The sequence below is a fragment of the Euphorbia lathyris genome, chromosome 6, assembly GCF_963576675.1.
Source record: "Euphorbia lathyris chromosome 6, ddEupLath1.1, whole genome shotgun sequence".
NCBI lineage: Eukaryota > Viridiplantae > Streptophyta > Magnoliopsida > Malpighiales > Euphorbiaceae > Euphorbia > Euphorbia lathyris.
In genome coordinates, this window is record NC_088915.1 from 28,093,410 (window position 1) to 28,115,537 (window position 22,128).

Here is a 22,128-nt window from a genome sequence, read left to right on the forward strand (position 1 = left end):
ACACACATATATTACAAATTGATTTAAGCAAAAGTTAGCATTAAACTAAATATAAATTAACAAAGTATATATATGTATAGATGGGCTTAGAATACTTACATGGTCCGGCCCATCAATGAGGAGGGCGAAATGGGCTTGCTAAATCTCACCAATCCATTTGGACTTTTAGGGTTAGATGTACAGGAGGGTTAATCTGTCATTTCATCTTCCCTATCTATTTCTCTGCCTTCTACTTCACAAAGCAAAACTCTAATTTACGATAACCACCATTTCTCTTCTCTCAAATGGGACTTGCAACTCATCTCCTATGGCTGTCGGCGTCTTCCTTCGGTGATGGCGGGGGTTCTTCTAGGATGGTTCTCTTCTTGGCGACGGTGTTTCTTTTATGCTACGGACTCTCGAAAATAAGAACCCAAGATTCTTCCGCGGTGGCCGATCTGCTCGCCGGCTCTCGACTGTCAAAGGTTTAAGGAGGCTCGTCCCTCGATTGAAATTTTCGAACAGCTGCCTTCGTCGTTTAAATCGTGATAGAGGTAACGCTCCTTCCTCTCGTTTCCGTTTGACTCATCCGATCTTGGTTTATTTTATTTGGTTATTATCACTTGTTTCTTCCTACTTCATTTTCTAATTTTCCTGTTTTCTCTGTTAATATTTTCAATTCTTTCATTCTCTATTTTCTAATTCTTTGTATAGATTAGTCACCATGGCTAATTTTGATTCCAAAATGGACAGATTCCTGAGGTTTTTGTTGTGTGAAAGGCCTCTGTTGATAGTGATCAAGCTTGCTTTTGCTTCTGTTTTTGTGATCGTATTTGCTGGTGTTTGGTTTATTTTTTGAGGGTATTGATTTATTTTTTACAGGAGGGTGGAGTTCAATGAGGATATAAGGGATGCAAAAGGGAACTTTCAAGAGAGAAGAAGGGTGTTGCTCTGTTTTTTTATAGAATGCTTCCTGAAAACCAGACCCTAGCCGGACTGAAGACAGACCAATAAGAAGAAAAAGTAAGATCTCGAAGAAGAAAATGAGGAAAATTAAGGAGAAACAGAACTTATCCTCAAAACCAGAACCTGCTTTGAAGACTGATTAAGAAGAAGAAACAGTGAAGAAGGAGAACAAAACAAAGATTTAGAGGAAGAAAAATGAGGAAACACAAAACTTCTCCTCAGATCTAGAACCTGGCTTCCAGAATTAAGAAGAAGAAGAAAAAATTAAGAAGCAATGGGTGAAGAAGAAAGATACCCAAACCTGCTTTGTCTTCTCCTCAGAATCAGAACCTGGTCTGAAGAGCAAGACAGAACTCCTTCAAACCACAACCTGGCTTGAAGATGGTGAAGATAACAGAGTAGTAAGAAGATGGTGAAGATGAAGATGAAAACAGAGATTACCAAGAAGAAAATGAGGAAATATGAAGAAGAAAACAGAGCGAAATTAAAAATGGAGAAAACTCAAACCTTGCTGAAGCTGGAGAGGGACACGAAATGAGGATGGAGGACCCTGCTTGCCCCCTTTCTGTCTGGTTTGGCTCTCTATTTATAGAAAGCCAGCAGACTCGGTGGGCAAGAAGTGATGTATTTGTACAAGTGATGTATTTGTACGTACTATTGCTGTATTGTATTTTTTGTATTTTGAGTTGTATTATTTTTAGTATTTTATGGGCTGTTTGAATAGCTTTAGAATTGGGCTTCATGCTTTGGGGCCATTAGTTGTAAATCTGTAAATTGTTAATACACTTTTTATTTAGTTTATCTATTTCATTTTTTTTGTTAAGAATAACAACATAAAAATTAATTGGTATTTTATTTTTAGATAACACGTGTTTGCATTTTGAATATATTTCTATCAAATAAAATTAAACATCGTTTCATTCATATTTAATTAAAGAAAGGACATTCCTTTAGTTAAATAATGGTCATCTTAATCAATCGATTGAATCTTTATAACATAAACCTTCAATCGATTATAGGGATTTTATATATAATTTCAGTTCCTTTTCGCAAATATTAGTTTATTTAGTAAATATCTACAATAAAAATATTTATGAAATAAATTGGTTTAAAAATGTAAAATTACAAAAAATGAGAAATTATGCCGGACAAAATGGGTATCTACACTTATCACTATGATAGAGCAAGCCATTGAAATCCCCTAGAATTGCGCAGGGTAACGGAGAGGCATCAATAAGGCTTCAAAGAATATTTCACGAAACCTTTCGTCTAGCTCTCTCCGAATACCTATAGAAACCTGTCATTCTCCAATCACTAGCAATATAATCATTTCTTATTAAATCAATATGGCTATTGGAAAAAGAAATTAATGAACATTCATTTGCTTTTCTCCAAGAAACACATAAACCACCACTTCTACCAATAAGAAAACAACATCGGGTTGTTAAGCTCGAACGAGCTCACAAATAACAGGAACTGCCCTAGTGTTGCCGAGGCCGTGACAGTTCCAACTTAGTATTCTCATGTCGATGTGCAAACCCGCCCTACCAGGTCTGGTTGAGCTTTGTTTGGTACCCAAAACTGACAATACATTATATGTAGCCATGTTTGGAGTGCCCTGGTTATGATCTTGATCAACCTCTATAGTTGGAATGATGACCTTCTGCACTATTTCAACCGACCGAGTAAGTATGGGGATTTCTTCCCCAATGTCTCCATTTCTATTCCTTCGATACTTCCAGCCCAATACCGACGGTGCACTGTGCTTCAAAGTTGTCGATTGTCCCACCTACAATAGTACTGACTGTTTCAGAATAAAATCTTGATGTAAGTCCGTAGATTTGCACCCAAAAATTTGCGCTCATCATCAGAGCAGCAGCTGGTAAACCACCCTCCCGAAGTTCATGCAACATTAAGAGATGGTTATCAAACATCCACAGACTATTGTCCATAACCCACTTGAGATCATATAGATAATAGAAATGGAAAAGTAACAGCTTGCCCCCTAATTCGGAGATAGTCAGACCCTTCCATGGCCTCCAAATACTCGCCATTCGATGCTTAAAAATTGTGAAGTTGAAGTTTATGTCCATGACAAGCGACTGCAAGGTAGGCTTCGAGTTAGGAGAGTTCTCGAGGAGGAGGTGACATATAGGGGTGGTGCGGGACTGGGACGGAAATGCATTTCCCACTCTGTCTCCAATGTTTGTGGGGACGGTTTTGGGGAATCCTCATTAAATGATTCGAAGATTTTTTTCATTATTACCCCCTCCCCATGCGAATCCCCACGGATAACGAGGAATCATCATACCCGATAAAAATAACAATATTAATTAAAGAAATACACTTAATTTGTAAGGTCTGGTGACCACAAGAAAAATCTTATATTCATACGTTGCCTCTTACCTTTGAACTTATTTTTGTTCATTGCCTTTTTTATTTATTTCTGTCTTGTGGGATTAGTCTTAGCACCCAGAACTTGTTTTGCCTCCTGCCTAGGTCTCTTTTCTTTATAATAATAAAAATTACACTTTACGCTACTTTTATTGGTTCAATGTCCTTCTGATTTGCCATGTATGGGAAAGAACCCGAAGGGTGGACAGGTGGGGTAGAAAATGGAGGTAAGATAGATGTAAAAGGGTAAAAGGAAACAAGATGGACTTTTTATTCTGCTTACAACCCTTTTATTAGACGGTGGATGTTTGAGGATGTCTTGTATTTCATGCTTACTTTTTTCTTTGCTTTTATTAATACGAGTCTTGTTTGCTTGATGATTTTGCTTTTTTGTATAAGGGTTGGAAAATTTATCTTATTTTTTCCTTCTTTTTTGGTTGTTGAAATGAAGGTAAAAGAGGTAAAGGGATTGATGTGGACTTGTATCCTAGAGGATGCTCTTGTGTTTCTTTAGTTTTCTTAGTATCTGTGTATTTTAAGAAAAATCTCGCCTTATTCAAGTGTTGAAAACTCTCTTATCTTTCTCATTGGAATCTTCACTTCTTCACTGTTTGTTAAAAAATGTTGTCATTTTCTTTCTTTTTTCCCCACAAAAGGTTGCTTTGAGGCATAGAATTAACTTTATAAGGATTGGAGATGAATTTCCAGCCTGCTTGCCACGTAGGGAAAGATTAAGAAGCTGCAAATTACGATACCAAAGGCCTCATTAATCTTTACCTCTACATAACTTATAGACCAATCAAACCAGTGGATATTTCTTTGACCATCCGACTTCGAACTCCATCAGAAGGAGTTCACAATTTTCTCCAACTTATAACAAATAGAACAAGGCATAAGAAAGGCACTCATGCAAAAGGTAAGGAGAGCTTGAGCCACGGATTTAAAGACACCCTAGCATTAGACAAAAAAAAAACGAAACCCCTAGCTACCAAATCGTTTCCCGAGTTTATCAATGAGAAAGATGAAAATGGAGGTAAGATAGATGTAAAAGGGTAAAAGGAAACAAGATGGACTTTTTATTCTGCTTACAACCCTTTTATTAGACGGTGGATGTTTGGGGATGTCTTGTATTTCATGCTTACTTTTTTCTTTGCTTTTATTAATACGAGTCTTGTTTGCTTGATGATTTTGCTTTTTTGTATAAGGGTTGGAAAATTTATCTTATTTTTTCCTTCTTTTTTGGTTGTTGAAATGAAGGTAAAAGAGGTAAAGGAATTGATGTGGACTTGTATCCTAGAGGACGCTCTTGTGTTTCTTTAGTTTTCTTAATATCTGTGTATTTTAAGAAAAATCTCGCCTTATTCAAGTGTTGAAAACTGTCTTATCTTTCTCATTGGAATCTTCACTTCTTCACTGTTTGTCCAAAAATGTTGTCATTTTCTTTCTTTTTTTCCCCACAAAAGGTTGCTTTAAGGCATAAAATTTGTAAGTGTTGTATGCCCTAGGCCATTCCTTTTGTAGATTATACAGTGTGAATTTTGTATCCAAATGGCAGTTAATGAAATATGTATTCATATGTAATTATTTGTATTGTTTAATTACTTAATGAATATATATACATTAGTCCAAAGATTATTTACAAAGAGATAATATTATTAAGAGTTAATAATAATGAGATATATTTCTTTGGTGAAATAATAACCTTAAATGTTCATAGTCGGTGGATAATGAATTGGATACTCATTTATCCTTAGATTATCACCTCTGTTTATTTTCTCGATTAGTATGAGGAAACAGAAAATCTCATCATGTTTGATATGTTGATATCAGAATAAATATGTGGACATTCAAAGAGGTGAATGGTTCGAACTGTGACGTTAGATAATAATTGCACAAAGGTTTACTCATAGTCAATATAATTATTATCTAGGTCATAATAGTGCATATAGTCCTTTGACTTGAGAAAACTTAGTTGTTCTTGCGCAGGTAATTATAGTTTGTTCCTGCTTTGTACTGGGATCTTAATTTTGGTAATCTGGCAGTAAATCGCTATAGTTAGTTGTGTAATGTAACAATAGTTTGCTAATAGAGGATTCATTACTCTAAGTAAATAGAGATAAATCCTAAGATAGTTATTGATTAGTTTTTTTGATGGAATGGGTTCCTGGCCAAGACAATAAGACCCATCTGATGAAATAAGTATCAATGAATGGTTCCTTGATAAGAGTCTTATTTTATCAAAGACTTAATCAATATTTCTTAGTATCTTGACGATTAGAGTTTGACATTTTGTGACTCTAGTCAAGGTCAGGATTTTTAATGAAAGGACTTTAGTGCATGGAAATTATGATCGATGGTTCATAATTAGTTTAATTATAAGTTTACTTCAAGTAACTTCATTCTTTAATTGGGACGTCATAGCGCAGTGTGTTAGCTGGAGATCATGACCTTTAGAGGACTATAAGTAAATATAAGTTAAGCTTATATAGGATACACTTATAGTACAAGGAATTGGATTCCTGACATACTTACTAAGAGTTAGTACTATACCTCTAATGCCAGTTAAAGATTTAGCTAGAAAGTCACACACATGCAATTGTTTGTATCTAACTTTTGTTAAATTGATTAATTAAAAGTGTTTTAATTAATTAATTGACACAATTGAATATGTCAATGGGATTGACAAAACATTCCAACACTGTTTGATATTCAATTGAAATGAGGAAATTATAAAGTATTATTCTTGCTCAATTTAAGTTGATGGTTTTTTCCAAATACAATAGTCAAGTGTTGACTGTTAGTATTAAAGATATAATAGTAATTAATCAAGTTATTAATTAATTATTATTACATATATATAATAATAATAATAATATAATAATAATAATATTTATTATTATTAATATTTAATATTAATTATTATTATATTTAATAATATTATTATTTTATTATAATTATTATATATATTTTAAAAAATTAAGTTACATGCACTAGAACAAGTGCATGCGTGTGTATGGATTGAAAAATTCAATCCATATATTGAGTAGTTTTTGTACAGTACAAGAACTATGAAAAAAAAACTTAATTGGATTTTGGTTATCATCAATCTTTGAGCAAGAACAATCAATTCCTTCAAAATTTGATCTAATCAACTTAGTGGACTGACTAGAGGCTTCACCACTAGAGAAGCTTTAATACCCGATTGGAATCTACAAGAGGTATTTATTCCAATCTTGTAATATAAATATCAATTTGATTATTAAAGAACTTAATGATCTTGGTTAAGGATCTGATGTCAGACATCAGATGTTTGATTGTTTATCAGAGTGATTGAATAACACTGATTGTTTGTTTAGGGAAATTTTTTGAAATTCGTTTCCTAAATACCAACAACTTTATAAGGATTGGAGATGAATTTCGAGCCTGCTTGCCAAGAAAGGAAAGATTAAAAAGCTGCAAATTACAATACCAAAGGCTTCATTAATCTTTGCCTCTACATAACTTATAGACCAATCAAACCAGTGGATATTCTTTGACCATCCGACTTCGAACTCCATCAGAAGGAGTTCACAATTTTCTCCAACTTATAACAAATAGAACAAGGCATAAGAAAAGCACTCATGCAAAAAGTCAGGAGAGCTTGAGCCAACCAGAACATGCATGAAAAATAGCAAAGCCAAAATACTGGAAGAAACTCGGATTGAGCAAGACCTGGAGATTTATCATGGTGTATTTGAAAAATTACAATTTTAAACTCATAAGAAAAAGGGGCCACCAAACCATTAATCATCTCATCGATCACAGAGCACGGTAAAACATCAACAATACTCAAATTTTGATAACTAGAGGGTGCAAACAAGTTATTAAAATAGAAGCAAATGTGCGTACCCAAAGATATATGATCCTCAATCATTTCATCCATTAGGGAAGAGATAAGATTGTTCTTTCTCCTAGTTGTGACTGTGGCGTGGACAAATTTAGTATTGAGATCTCATCCTCCCAATTAGCCAAAAGACTTCAGCCAACTGTTCCGAGTAGACTTTTTAATCTCAATGTAGCGCTCAACAGAAACCCATCAGTTTACCACAAAGCCTAACAATTGTCGCCTTATACTACTTCTCATCTCATAACTTATTTATGGAACCATTGCCCCACTGCTCGCTGAAAGCTTCGAAGTCAACGATAAACTTCAATTGCCCAACTAGTTTGCCTAGACCATATCAAACTTGAAATGAGGCTTTCTAACCCTACAAAATTCTGCTGCTAAGCTCCGACAAAATTGGAGAATGACTAGAGTACGCTGCCATTAGATTGCGCAACTTATGACCAAAAAATAAATCAAACCAATATGGGCAAGCGAAGGCTCAATCGATCTTCTCACAAACCCAAGCATTAGATCCATGACTCTTCTCCCACATAAACAAGTTCTATGGCATGCTAAGCCCGTGAATACCACAATCCTCAATGGAAACTGTAAAGTTTCGAATAACATAATCGGGATACAAAGCTCCACCATTCTTTTCAAACTATTTATATGCAGTTTAGTATTTCAAAAAATATTGAAAAAATGACATTTTAAGAATGTTAATTTTAATTTTATGATATTTATAATATAATCCACATAAATCTTTCACTTTTTGGATTTGAATTGAATCTTTCAAGGTTTAAAAACGAGTTTTGATTTTTTTTCTATTTATTTTTATTAATTTCCATTTTCTTTTAGATATTATTATCATTTGTATTTTCTATTTACTTACTTCCATATAAGTTTTTAATACGTCAACAGAGAACATGTGAAGAGTAAAAATTAACTAGTAGAGCACTACATGCAACACTTAAAAGTCTAAAGAAATCACAACATAAAAGAAAAGTTAACGGATGAAAAAGACTCAGTTTCGTTCATTTCATTTCATCTGTTTAGATTTTATAACTTTTACAATTTGAAATAATCTTTTTCCAATTTCCCTATAGTGAAAAATACAAATAAAAGATCAAATGAGAGATCAATGACTTAATGAACCAAAAAATAAAGATCAACATACATTTTTCCAATTTTTTGACCTTTGAACTCGCCATTAGCTCAACTTTACCCCAATCTTAACACTACTTTCTTATTTTATAAAAAAAGAAAAGAAAAAAACTACTTTCTTACAACTTTAATCCATAACAAGTTTGTAATTTAGTTTTCAATTAAAGATGTCCAAAAATTTCAACCTTTGAGTATTCAATTCAATTATTCCTTATCCCAATAAGAATAATTGGGATTTTGAAGCATTTTTCATCTTTTAATCTTTAATACAATTATATGATCAGACTTGGTACATAAAATCAGAACACATTTATTACCAACAGATGAAATGATCACCCGTTCCGAATTGACAACATAATCCCCGGCATTGCTAAAATGAACCGAAAAGACAAAAATAGAAAATTGGCATATGCCTAATGGAACACATGGCGCCCCAAAAGAGAAACAAATCATCACTGCCTTGTGAAGCACAAGAAAAAAGTGTTGAGTAAATAACAGAACAAATATAAATAAATATCTTGAATCAAAAGCTATTACATACAGCTCCAACATTTTTCTTTTTCCTTTTCCTAGAATAAACATTCCACAACTTACGCCCATGAGTCAGACGGGCTAGAGTCTACCTCTCCTCAGTAATGGCCTCTCCTTCTCTATCATCTACCCTTTTATTTTGAGTTTCTCTTATGATTCTATCTAATTATATTACTTAGTAGGCTTAATATATCACAGCCACTTGTACTTGTTCAGATTATTTAACTTTGAAGATCCCTCATTAGCTCTGAACTTACTTAAAATAACTTAATGGCTCCCTAAACATGCTTAAAATTACTTATTGGTCTCCTCAAGTGGTTACAATGATTTATTAGCTCTCCAAATTTGTTTAAGTGATACACATTTTAACTTGTGCAAATCTATCCTAGTTTTGCCACGTTGACTTAGGGAGCTAATGAGACATTTTAAATAAGTTTAGAAGGCTAATGGAACATTTCCAAAATTCTGGGGTCCATTAGATAATTTGGGCTCCTCCTCATGTATTAAGCCTATATAAGCTTGTGCTTAGAGCATGATTCTACTTAAAAAAAACTGACAGTGGAAGTTGTAATGTATGTGGAACCTACCATTGTGTAGACCCCGCTTCAGTTTATTCTTGGACTAGCAATTTTAGTACTAGCTTATAAATCAGATCATTTGACTAAGCAAAGGTTTATCTAATGAATCAAGTGTGAAATAATTTAACAAACAGATCTTTCTTCAAGTTTGCTTCAAGCTCAATATCTAGGATCCACAAACATCATATGCCTATTAAGGAAAGTAATGGTAGAAACATTGTTTTAAGAAATTGAATTTCATTTTTAGCTCAATTGAGAAAAATGAATCAATTTAATTCTAACATGAAAATTCAACTAGAACAATTTTTTGCATTTCAAGCATACCTCAAGATGCACTGCACCCCACTGCTACTACTGCATAACATTAATCCACAGAAAAAGCCACTTCAGGGATTCATTAGTGCGTCCATAGCTGTTTCTCCTCATGCAATTGCAGCAGTTCCAATAAGTTGAATCTGGCAAAAGAAAGAAAGAAAACAACAACAAAACAAAACTTGCAACTTACAAGGAACCATAAGTGGAATAAATTAATGTATAAATCAGATTCTCATAATGGTTCTGGAATTACTAGATATAGATCAATAAAAGCATATATTGTGCTCAGGATTTTTCAACAATGAAGAATGATAAATGGAAAATATTACAGTTGTACATACAAAAGATTGAACAATGTACTAACTACTAAGTAACTAAGTGCTTGTTTGGTTTAGATGGTATTTGCTGTTTGAAAAACAAAGGTTCTATGCTTTTGGAGAAGTAGTTCTCAAACAAAACACCTAAAACTCTCATTTTTAATATGAAAAGGCAAACATGTGGAGAATATGGAGTAAACAAACACCCCCTAAATGGATATTAAAACACAGAAACAATTTTTTTTTTTTTTTAATTTGATGAAACTAAAGAATTTTATTAGAACAAAAACACTAATACAGAACAAACAAAACAGTGGGTAGCCTTTAGGCCCAGTTACCCAACACACCGTCCGCACCCCTAACCTTGTACAATCTTAACTTTACAAAATTGCAGATTTGTCTTACAATCAACTCTTCCTGAAACGAAACATTCTCAACACCACTTTATTCCTAGAACTCCACACACAACTGATGCTGCAAAAGCCACCCTTCTACGTCTAGATTTCACAGAATTACCAACAGCATGCCTAGTAAACCAACTAATCAACCTCCACCAAGTCAAATTAACAAGAATCTCCCCCCTTACAGAGCAAGGGAAGAACAAGTGCTCCACCGTCTCATCCGCTTGTGAACATAAAGGGACAGATTATCAGACAACTGAGCCCAGCCAGCAATTTTCGGCTTAACATTCAATCAATTCCTCAAAGCTAACCATAGAACGAAATTTATGTCGGGGAATGGACTGCTTGCTTACTCCAAACTACCCTCCACCAAGCCACAGTCTCAAACTGAACAGCCAAAATCTTGTAAGCACTGGACACAGTAAACCCACCTTTAAAATTTCCAGTCCAGACAATACGATCAGCCATATCTGGAATAGGCAAAAATTGTTGCAACACCTGCCAAGCTTGCATAGAAGTAGCTTCACAAGGATCAGATAACCTCCAAACATTCCCTCTAAAACATCACACACTTCTGCATTTCTAGCCACATCAGTATCAGAAAGATCCTTAAAACTTTTCCCATTTAACCAATAAACAGATTTGCCCTTTTCTCTTCCCTAGATTGTTCTAGATGGTATCAGAGCTTGGTTATTCCAAGTAGAGAGAGAAAGTCGTTATAGCCTGCTATACTGTCACGATATTAGATAAGAATTAAAGGGGAATTAATTAGGTTATTATGTGCTAGTTTGATAATTGCTTAGCAATTGTTATTCGTTTTGTTTTTGCCTTGGAAGTTTGTTAGAAGTTAGTTAGACAACTGTAGGTATTACTGCAATGAGTTTTGTACTGCTGCCACATCAGCAATATCTTTTCCTATATTAGGAGTCATGCCTTTGTAAGGAGGGTTATCAAAAATATTAATGACTCTTCTTTCTCTCCTCTCCTCTCTCCTCTACTTTCTTCTTCCTATTTATGAGAACAAAGAAGAGAAAACCTTGCAAACCACCCTCCAACTGTTTGATGAAATGCCACAAAAGAAAATAGAACTGGAAGGTCTCTATTTTCAAGGAAAAACTGAAGATGTGCTGGAGCAGCCTTCTCTAAGGAAGCAGGTCCTGTTGAAATTGTCAAGGAGGGTCAGTTTGAAGCACTACAACTTCAAATGGAAAAGGTAAGCCCCTCCATTACTGAGTCTTACTCTCTACCATGTCCTATCATTGTTTTAAATATTGAATCCCAATCTGTTGAGAGATCTTATTACCCTAGAGCATTGCATGCAGCCCTTGGGCAAGCCAAAGATTATAGGAAAGAATTGCAACCTAAACCACCATTCAAATCCCCAATAACCACTACACTTTGGACCCTAAACACCCGAAACAATCTGAAACCTAACCCGACTTTCAGATCTCCAATTACCCCTTCATCTTATGCCCAAAATGTTAGGATTTCTCATTGAAGTTAATGTTTCTTATATTTAATCATTGGCTCGATTAGATAGATAGGAGTGAAGAAATAGAATTAGATGAACCAAAATCTTAGAATCGAGTTTCATTGGGAGAAATTACCATCTTTAGTTGCAATTACTTTCACTATGTTTAACTTAAGTAACCTCACTTAGCTCAGGTTTAGGAACCCTTTTTGTGGTGATTTATTTTGTTATATGTATTTGTACCAAGCTATGCATGATTAATAGGTATGCTCCAACTTGAGGTGAAGTGTTATGGAATGTCATAATTATATACAGCCATTACCTAATTATGGGAATCAAATCCGCTAATCATAGGGATTATAAAATATATACAATTGAATGTAATTTTTTTTCCTAGTTTAGGTAGCTCTCATGTATATGTTGGTGGGTTTATGCACCATCTGAATACAAGAATTCTATTTTCCATTATTCTTTCTATTTAACATAGCATCAGAGCCTCTAAGATCAAGTGACCAAGGGTTCAAATCCCGGCAACCCCATTTGTTGAATTAATTTCAAGACATGGTAAGATGAGTTTGTACACACTTCAAGCCCAGTGGGCCTTCGTGTGCGAGGGTGTGTGAGATATTAATATGAATGAACTTTAACTATCAACTTAAACTTTTAGTTCAATTGGTTCCATGATAAGTTCTAATTCTTTTGGCCTACTATACATTGATGCTTGGGGACCTTATAAAAGGTTATCTTTGATTGGTTACAAATATCTTTTGACTATTATGACTACACTACATTCATGTTTGGGGACCTTATAAAAGGTTATCTTTGATTGGTTACAAATATCTTTTGACTATTATGACTACACATGTAACTTGGGTTTTGTTATTCAAAACGAAAGATCAAGTGGTTTATTACAATTTTTCCTTACTATGATTGAAGTTCAGTTTGATGCTAAGGTCAATGAGGTCAGAACAGACAATGGTACAAATTTTTTGAGAGTTTACTCAGAAAATTCTTACGAATAGTGGCATATTGCATCAAAATTCTTGTGCCCACTAACCGCAACCGAATGGGGTTGTAGAGCGCAAGACATTTGTTAGTTGTATCCTAGGCTATCTTGTTCCAAGCAGGTTTCTAATATGTTTTGGAGTGAGACTGTTTTACATGCAGCTACACTTGTCAAATGCAGACCACAAAATCCTTTGGATTACTAATTGAATTTGGAGTTGAATTGTTGGAGCAGGAATTGGTATTGACATCTTCATGAGTATTTTTACTTGATATCAGTGCGTTGCCATTATCATTTCGAGACAACAATGGTCAGGTAATAGGAATACTGTAAGCTTTTATGAAGACATTTTTCATATATTTGATAAAATATATCAGCATCCTTAAATTTCTACCCATTTGCACAAGAACAATTTTTCAAAAAGCCGTTGCTAAGCTGAGGGTGTAAAATACAAGTAATAAAAATAAGCTGGTAGACCTAATAGAGCTGAGGAAATTAAAGCAATCTAGTCTCATATCAGAATTGTAAATATTTATATATAAGATAAACAAAATTGGCATCATAAAGGACATATAAATCGTATGAAGGAATTTGTTTAGAACCTGTAGCACAGATGCAATCTCGCGTACGACGATAAATGGAGAAAAAAGAGAGGTAAATTGATGAGGAATCAGCCTCAGGAGTGGAGTTGAAGGGAAGAGAGACAAACGGAGAGAGAAAGCTGAGCCTGCTGGCACTGAGACCGCTTCAGGGAAGTGCCGCCACTAACACAGAGGTTGCGAACAGCCTCTGACTCTTGGGGACAAGCCACTGAAACGAGGCACTGGGCCGTAGCCCGGTTCAAGTGGCGACACGACGCCTCGCGTATGGAACCCGGAGGGACACGGCGATGGCACTCGGTGAGCGCCCGATGCAGCTTCTGGCACGCCACTGGTACCTTTGTTGTTTCAGCCGGGGGCATCTCTTTCTGATCAGTTATCAGGTTGGGGTTCAATTCTTCCTAATCTTGGGTTACAGCTTCTTCTCGTCCAAATATTACACTGTATACTTGCCACCGCTATTTTAAGCTTCAATTTAGGCCTTCATGTTTCTATTATGTTCAATTTGCTGCCATGAGTTTTTGGTAATTGATATATTTTGAACTTTCCATTTGATTATATATATCCTATCCAGGGTCGATTTGCATCGAATTTGAGTAAGGAACATCCTAAAAGATATGGTAAGACGAGAATAAATCGAATTTCATATCGAAAATTAAAAAGAGTGATTTGGATTATTAATAATGTGAATTTTTTTTTGTATATATAGATACGTTTTAAGACAAAATATCTACATTATCTATACTATATATAATTGCGGAAGCAGAGAGAAATGAGAAGAAGTGTTTTAGAGTTCTTTTTGATGAGTTGTTAGTAAAAAAATCAAATTAAAAATATGGGTAAATTAAAAAAAAAAAACCTGTGGTTTCACCGATTTCCAAATAAACACCCCTATGGTTTGTTTTTACCAAAAAAAAGGAGCGTGGTTTACGCCGTTACCCGAAAAACGGAAAATGGGTTAACAGTGTTAAAAATGCTGACGTGGCAAAGGGTAAAGTTGGAAAAACGATTTTTTTTTTATTTTTTCTTATTCTTCTTGTTATTCTTCTTCTTCTTTCTCCTCCTCCTCCTCTTCTTCTTCCTCCTCCTCTTCTTCTTCTTCCCCTCTCTCTCTTCTCTTTTTCTTCCTCTCTCTCTTCCCTTCTTTTTTTTTTGTTTTTTTTGTTTCGATTTTAGATTTCCAAAATCTGGAAATTTCCAGATTCCTGAAAATTTCCAAGAATCTGGAAATTCCCAGATTTCGGAAATCTGGAATTTCCAGATTTCTGGGTTCAAGAAATCTGGAAATTCCAGATTTCCAGAATCGGAAATCTGGAAATTCCCAGATTTCCGATTTTGGAAATATGGAATTTCCAGATTTCTGGAATTCCATAAATCTGGAAATTTCAGATTCCCGAAATCGGAAATCTGAGATTTCTGATTAAAAAAAAGAAGAAAGAGAGGAAGGAGAAGAGAGAGAGAGGAAGAAGAAGAAGAAGAATGAAGGAAGGAAGGAAGGAAGAAGAAGAAAGAAAAAAAGAAAGAAAGAAAAAAGAGAAAAGAGAAAATTAAAAAAAATTAAAAAAATTCGGAATTTCCAATTTTACCCCTCATTTTTAACACTGTTAAACCATTTTCCAATTTTACCCCTCATTTTTAACACTGTTACCCAGGTTCTATACCTCTCATTATCTTATCTATGTTTTCTTTTTTATTTGTCTTTTTTTTTTCCAAACTGATAGCTTCAATTGAAGAAATCCGACAGAAATAGAAGATGCATGAACAACTAAAACCGGAAAACACAAAAGTGTCAAAAATTACAAGAAATTCTTATGTTTCTCAAGGTAATTATTCGATTTTTTTTTCATATGTTGTAGTTATTTTTGTTCTCAATTGTGTTGTTGTTTTCTTTTTATTAAATAATAGTTGTTACATTTTCATTTTTCAGAGATGAAATTCCATTTCTGTCGTTACCCAGGTTCCATACCTCTCGCTACCTTATCCATGTTTTCTTTTTATTTGTCTTTTTTTTTTCAAAATGACTAAAATAAAGATTTTGTAAATTTGTATTCTTTTTTAGTATATGTTGCTAGGTGTTATCATTTCGATTGCTAACTCTTAACTAAAATTTAGATTTTCGGCTTTATATGAACTCAATTTTTGGTTTTCTCAATTGTGTTGTTTTATTTTTATTAAACAATTGTTGTTATAGTTTCATTTTTATTAAACAATTGTTGTTATAGTTTCATCTTTCAGAGATGAAATTCCATTTCTGTCGTTATCCAGATTCCATTCCTCTCGCTACCTTATTCATGTCATTCTTTTTTATTTATTTATTTTTCAAAATGACTAAAATAAAGATTTTGTATAATTGCATTCTTTTTTAATATATGTTCCTAGGTGTTATCGTTTTGATTGTTAACTCTAACTAAAATTTAGATTTTCGGCTTTTTATGAACTCAATTTTTAGTTTTAATTGAAGTTAGATTATTTTTTGTAATTCGGAACATGTTGAAATCCACTCATTTTTTAGTTTGAGTTTAGCTAATTGATATGGATTGTATTTTTTTATTTTTATGTATTTTGGTACAAATAGATATAAAGTTTCACACGATAGTTGTTCATTGAAGTTTGAGACATATTAAATAAAATATTAAAGAGATATTGGAATATTATACTTACAATGAAGTTTATTTCAATATAAATTATGTTATATTATTATTATTATCAAGAAATTATTTTTTCCCAATTTTCTAGACAAGGAGATTGTAAGCGTCTAATACGCTTGATAAGATATTTATTCTTGAAGAATGTGGATTATACTAGATACGAATTCAAAATCAAGGTAAATAAAAATAAATTTCGATGCTCAAAATCTTAAAAATGTACATTAATTATGGATATTGAGATAATTACTTTTGCAACATTGGCTTATATAATTTTTAACTATTATATTATGGTTCGTACAAAATTGTTAGTATTTCAAGAGTTTTTAACACATGAAAATGAAATATGATCATAGGACAAATTATTGAAAAATATTAATTAAGAAAATATTATTATTTGAATCTCTTCAAATTCTCAAATGTTGAGCATAATGATTCTAATTAATATAATTAATTTCACATATTAATTATAAAACGTTTTTTTTTGTACTAAATGGTTACAATTGCGATTTAATTCTATTTAACTAAAATTAATTTATGGACTTAATACTTCATTAAGAAAAAATAAAATATTTAATTAATGGGCAAAAAATATTTTCACTCTCCTCTTTATACGCTTATGTCTCGACATTCTCTCTTATTTAAAAAAAAAAAAACCCGAGAGGAAGATGGTTCTCTCCTAATTATCTTTTTCGTCCCTTCATTTTTTTCAATTCTTTTGTTTGTTTTTCTTACTTACAAAATTCAAGAATATATAATTAGAAAATATTAATGAAGTCAAATAAGTGATATCTGCGAGTATGACTGATATTCTATATAGTGAAAGAATGAAGCACAAATTGATCGAATGTCTTGATGAGATATTACGAGATGAAAATAAGAGAAATCATCATCTTAAACTGATTCAATTAGATATATTGGGCTATTGTAGCAGAATGAATAATTGAATTCGAATACTTGGTGATCATGAAATTCCATCAACCAAAATAATTATCATCAATATGAATTTGTGACTAATTCTTATGAATTTTATTTTTTTATATGTAACATATTGAATTGATAAGTTTCTTCGTATGCAACATTAGAAAAGTATTGATTGTAATAGTTTATAGAATAATATATTGATGTTGCTTCCATTTTAACATAGATTGTAATTCTTTTGTATCGTAGATATAATATTTAATTTTAATTGTAGTTTAATTCAATTTTTGTTTAACCTATATTGTAATTTTTTTGTATCGTAAATATAATATTTAATTTTAATTATAGTTTAATTCAATTTTTAGTTTTTTTTGAAGTATGTTTTTTTATTATATTCTAATATATTTCTTAATTAATCTGCTATTTTATTATTATTGTTTCACAGAATATTTGGAATATGAAAATGTATTAAAATTCCTAAAAAGTACAAACCATTGAATTTTGTAAAAATAAATAAATCATTCATTTTTAGTTAAAATTCTATAAAAAAAGTAGTCAATTATTTTTAAAATTAATTTACTTTGAATTATCATTAAAAAATATATATTAATTTCAAATATACATAATATAAAATTTTTTCATAGCATGATATAAAATTATTTAAAAGTAAATATATCAATTTATTTATTTATCTAAATTATATAAAAGTTTCATACCCCGTTGCATCATACGGGTTTTCAACTAGTTATGGATTAAAATGTTTATGTATATATATTTATATCCAACTCAACCACTAGACATCAACCAAAATCTTTGTATCTAATTCGATTCTATCATTCTAAAACTTGTGAAACCCAAATGTTAGATATATTGCTTCTAAAGGTGATAATCATCGTATTAGTATCGTGTTAATTTTTAAATTAGTGTCAAATGAGTTAATTTTAATACAACTCAAAAATTTGTATATCATAATTGTGTTTTTTTTTTATTTTTTTTGATAGAAATTGGGACGAGACAGACATTGAGCGGGGAGAGTACCCATGGCCCAAGAACTGTCAAACCCGCCATATATTAAAAAAAGAAAAGGTGAGTGTTTGAACAAGAGAAGAAGGAGAACAAACAAGAAGAAGGGGGGAGGAGAAAAGGTTTAGAAAAGGTTAAGAAAAACGCAAATGAAAAAAATTACAGATGTCATCATTGATAAACCTGTGATAAAAAGTAGGAGCTGAAGGCCACCAATTGATCACTGAGGAAGAGACACCAAATTTTGCCAAAGCATCAGCAACGTGATTTCCTTCCCTAAAGATGTGAGTAAAAATAATGTTCATCCTAGAACAAATATCGAGACAGTGCAACCATTCTTGTCGAATACTCCAAGGAACATCCATGGAGCGAAGCCGAAGCAGATTAACTACGTACATGGAGTCTGACTCAACCCAGAGCTGATGCCAATTTTTCTTCCAAGCAAGTTCAATTGCGAAAATAGCGGCTCTCAACTCAGCCATATAAGCAAAAGAAGGAGGGATAGAAAAAGCAAAGCAACCTTTGGAAAAGCCTCGATAATTACGAAAGATACCGCTCGCTCCCGCCTCGCCAGGAGTACCAAAAGCAGAGCCGTCCACGTTGACTTTAACCCAACCCGGATGAGGTTTAAGCCAATGAACTGGAATAATGTTGGGAGCCGGAGGCGGTCTTGGAGAAGCCAGAAGATGGGAAAAGATATCAGCATCTCTCCTCGAAGAGCAAAAACCATTAGAAGAGGTAAAGGACTCTCGAATCATTCGAAATAGGGTGATCTTCGAGTGTTGAATAGAAGGAGAAACCTCCTTAAAGGTTGCTTCATTCCTGCAGTGCCAGATTAACCAGATACAAGAGACAGCGGCAACACGCCAGATCATCGACACCTGTGAGCCAAAATGAATGCTACGAAGAGTGCGGAAGAAGTGGATGAATTGGGAATGACGAGGAAAAGTGCAGTCAAAATGAATCTCAAGGGCCCTCCACAGAGAATCTGCAAAAGAACAGCTAATGAATAAGTGGTTAATGGACTCAGCATCCCTACCACAAAGAACACAACGAGAGGCAAAAGAGAAGCCTAGACGCTGCAGAAGGTCATGAGTTGGAACCCTTCCATGCAAAACTCTCCAGGACGTGGAGGAACGAGAAGGGGGAGTGTGAGCATTCCAAACAAATTTATACCAGTCCACCGAGTAGGAACGAGGACTGATAATCGAATAGTACTCTTTGGCAGAGAAAGTACCCTTCGTAGAGGGCTGCCAAGCGCATAAATCAAAATCATCTCTACCCCTGTGAATAGATCGAATACTGTCTTGAACAACCGAAGGCAGAGTGTCTAAGCCAAGCCATTCCGAATTGACCAAAAAATCATCAACAGAATTAAAACGTGGGTTAGTGTCGATTTCATATTGTGTTATTTTATCAGTATATTAATACTAGCCATCTAAGAGTCTGTTACACCGGTGATCATGTAATGTGTTTATAAATCGCAATTTATTTTATCAAAAGGATGACTTGTAACAATATAAGAGGTTCTAGTCGTGTTTGTAAATAATAATTATATTTTTTTATTACCTTTATTAATAAAGACAACATGTAAAAATATAAGAGAATATAATAAGTAATTTTTAATATTCGTGTCAATCCCAAAATATTGGCCTTTGAAAAAAAATTCGAAATTCATAAATTAATGTTTGGTTCTCCCAAGTAATAACTTTAAAGTCATTTTGGATTGACTTAATACATCAATTATATTTCTAAACTTGCTTAAAGTGTTATGATTAAGTCCCTAAATCTATAAAAATGCCATAAAATAAAAAGTCAATTTGTTTTAAAGACCTAAAATCGCGAATCAAACCTTTACTTTTTATGTTTTGATTTTTTTTTTTACGGATTAGACAAATTACAATGTAGGTCATTTTAAACAAGTTTAGGAGGCAAATAGATCACTGTAAGCAAGTTCAGGAGCCAATAGGTCATTTTAAACAAATTCAGGTGGTCAATAGATTATTTTAAGCAAGTTGGGAAAGCTAACGAGACACTATGTAAATCTAGGGGTCAATCAACCTTTTTTGGATAAATTCGGGAAGCTTTTGATGTAGTAAGCCTTTTAGATTCTTGGGCTAACTTCACAATACAAGAAAGTATGTTTAAGTCTTCTATAATATACACAAGTGAATTAATTAGAAAAGTCATTTCTCCAACTAAGAAATGTAAGACAATATATCCTCGTAATTTACAAATTTCAAGCACAAACAGAACATCTAAACACCTGAAACAAAATTCCATATATTTGTAATTTATACAAAAATTAAATTCGAGCTCAAACAAGTAAAACAGATACAAAAAAGCACACAATTGATTCCAATTTCCCAAAGTATCTTAAAACTCAAAATAAAATCAGACCAATTTCAGAAAGAGGAGCAAAAACTAGGAATGTGTCATAAAACTGGCAATAGACAAGTAGTTCAATCTCACGACATCTCAATAGGCAAGTTTCTGCATAAATATCATTGAACCCATCTAGTTCTAAAAGAATGCAATCAATCAAAAAGTAATCTAAAATTAAATCTGAATACCAAATTAAAATTTCAAGTTTCAGCAAAACATAACAATGAACTCAAACCTTCAAAATAAGAAACATATGCTTTCTCCAATTTCCCAACATCCAAATTGTTTACTTTAGATGAACAAGGCTTCTAGATATTAATTTGAACTCATTTAGTCTTCGCATATTTATGAACTAATATCCAAAGTCAGTTTTATTTTAGTTGAAAAACAATAAGAGATGGAACATACTTCAATAGCGCAGACATGGGATGGAGGAAGGTTGAAACTGAAACATAATTGGAGTTGCAACGTCCAAGCTTGTGGATCATCAAAGAGAGCGTATCCTTCTATTGCAAAAGATAGAGAAAATAATATATATAAAAAAGAATAGAGAGCCAACTTGAATCAGTAAAAGAGACGACCCAAAGATGGATCGCCAAAAATTCAGAAAGTCATGTCACTATGTTGGAGGAGAGAAATCCCTACTTAGACCGTCAAATTTGACAGAACAAGAGTTTGCCAAACGGTATTGGAGATGCTCTAAAAAGGCAAATGTTATTAAATAATAACCCAAGGTAAAAATCAACATATTAAATAGGTGAGAAGTCAAATATTACCAAATAATAGATAAGAGGCTAAAAATTTTAGATAGATTCAAGGCCAAATAGTGATTTAAGCCAATAAAAAGTAATAATTTAGTTAATTATTTATTATTAGATTATGTTAGTTAAGCTTAGATTAGTTAGAGTAGTTTATTATACATTAACTATTTTGTCCTTAGTTGTGATATAAAAAATCTGCTATCTATATATAAATCATCACATTATATTTTTCTTTATCATTTGTCCAAAAAGCTTTGAACTTTCAAAATATTTTAATAATCTCTTAGTTTGCTTAAAACGCGTCAATAATCCTCTCAACTTATTTAAAGTGTAATTAACTAATCACTCGGTTGCAAAAAAGTATGTTTAATACATCAATTGCTTCTTAAACTTGTCTAAAAAGTTTGATTGGTCCACTAAACTTACATAGTGTCTCATTAGTCCTCTAAATTTGCTTAAAAGGCCATGATTCCTAAATTTATAAAAACGCTATAAAAATGTATAAAATAGAAGGTTAATTTATTTTAGACACTTAGAATCATGAATTAGGCCTTTATTTTTTAAGTTTTGATTTTTTTTTTATATATTTGGACAAATTAAAATTTATACCACTTTAAATAAGTTTATGACAAATGAATTACTGTAAGCAATTATTAAAAAAAAAAATTACTGTAAGCAAGTTCAGGGGGTAGAAGGTCAATTTAAACAAATCCTGGTGGCTAATAGATTATTTTAAGCAAGTTGAGGGGGCTACTGAGACACTTTATAAGTTTAGAGGGTCAATCAAGGTTTTAGGACAAGTTCAGA

General features: G+C 32.8%; 1 protein-coding gene and 1 long non-coding RNA gene across 3 annotated transcripts; one reads left to right on the forward strand and one right to left on the reverse strand.

Moving 5' to 3' along the window:
• The first annotated feature begins 220 nt into the window (after positions 1 to 220).
• On the forward strand, positions 221 to 1,748 carry LOC136233531 (uncharacterized). Its single transcript, XR_010690870.1, has 2 exons — positions 221 to 533; positions 862 to 1,748. It is a non-coding gene; the product is annotated as an uncharacterized lncRNA (long non-coding RNA).
• Positions 1,749 to 9,646: 7,898 nt separating this feature from the next.
• Positions 9,647 to 14,165, reverse strand: LOC136232748 (uncharacterized). Of its 2 annotated transcripts, none has more exons than XM_066022134.1 (2): positions 13,590 to 14,165; positions 9,647 to 11,667 (listed from the first exon to the last, which is right to left on the reverse strand). In XM_066022134.1, exon 1 carries the CDS (start codon positions 13,946 to 13,948, stop codon positions 13,664 to 13,666), a length of 285 nt encoding a protein of 94 aa, XP_065878206.1. In that variant the 5' UTR covers positions 13,949 to 14,165; the 3' UTR covers positions 9,647 to 11,667; positions 13,590 to 13,663. The 2 variants fall into 2 exon arrangements, with proteins under 2 accessions (XP_065878206.1, XP_065878205.1); XM_066022133.1 differs by having other exon boundaries at positions 9,647 to 9,932; positions 13,590 to 14,160.
• Positions 14,166 to 22,128: the final 7,963 nt, after the last annotated feature.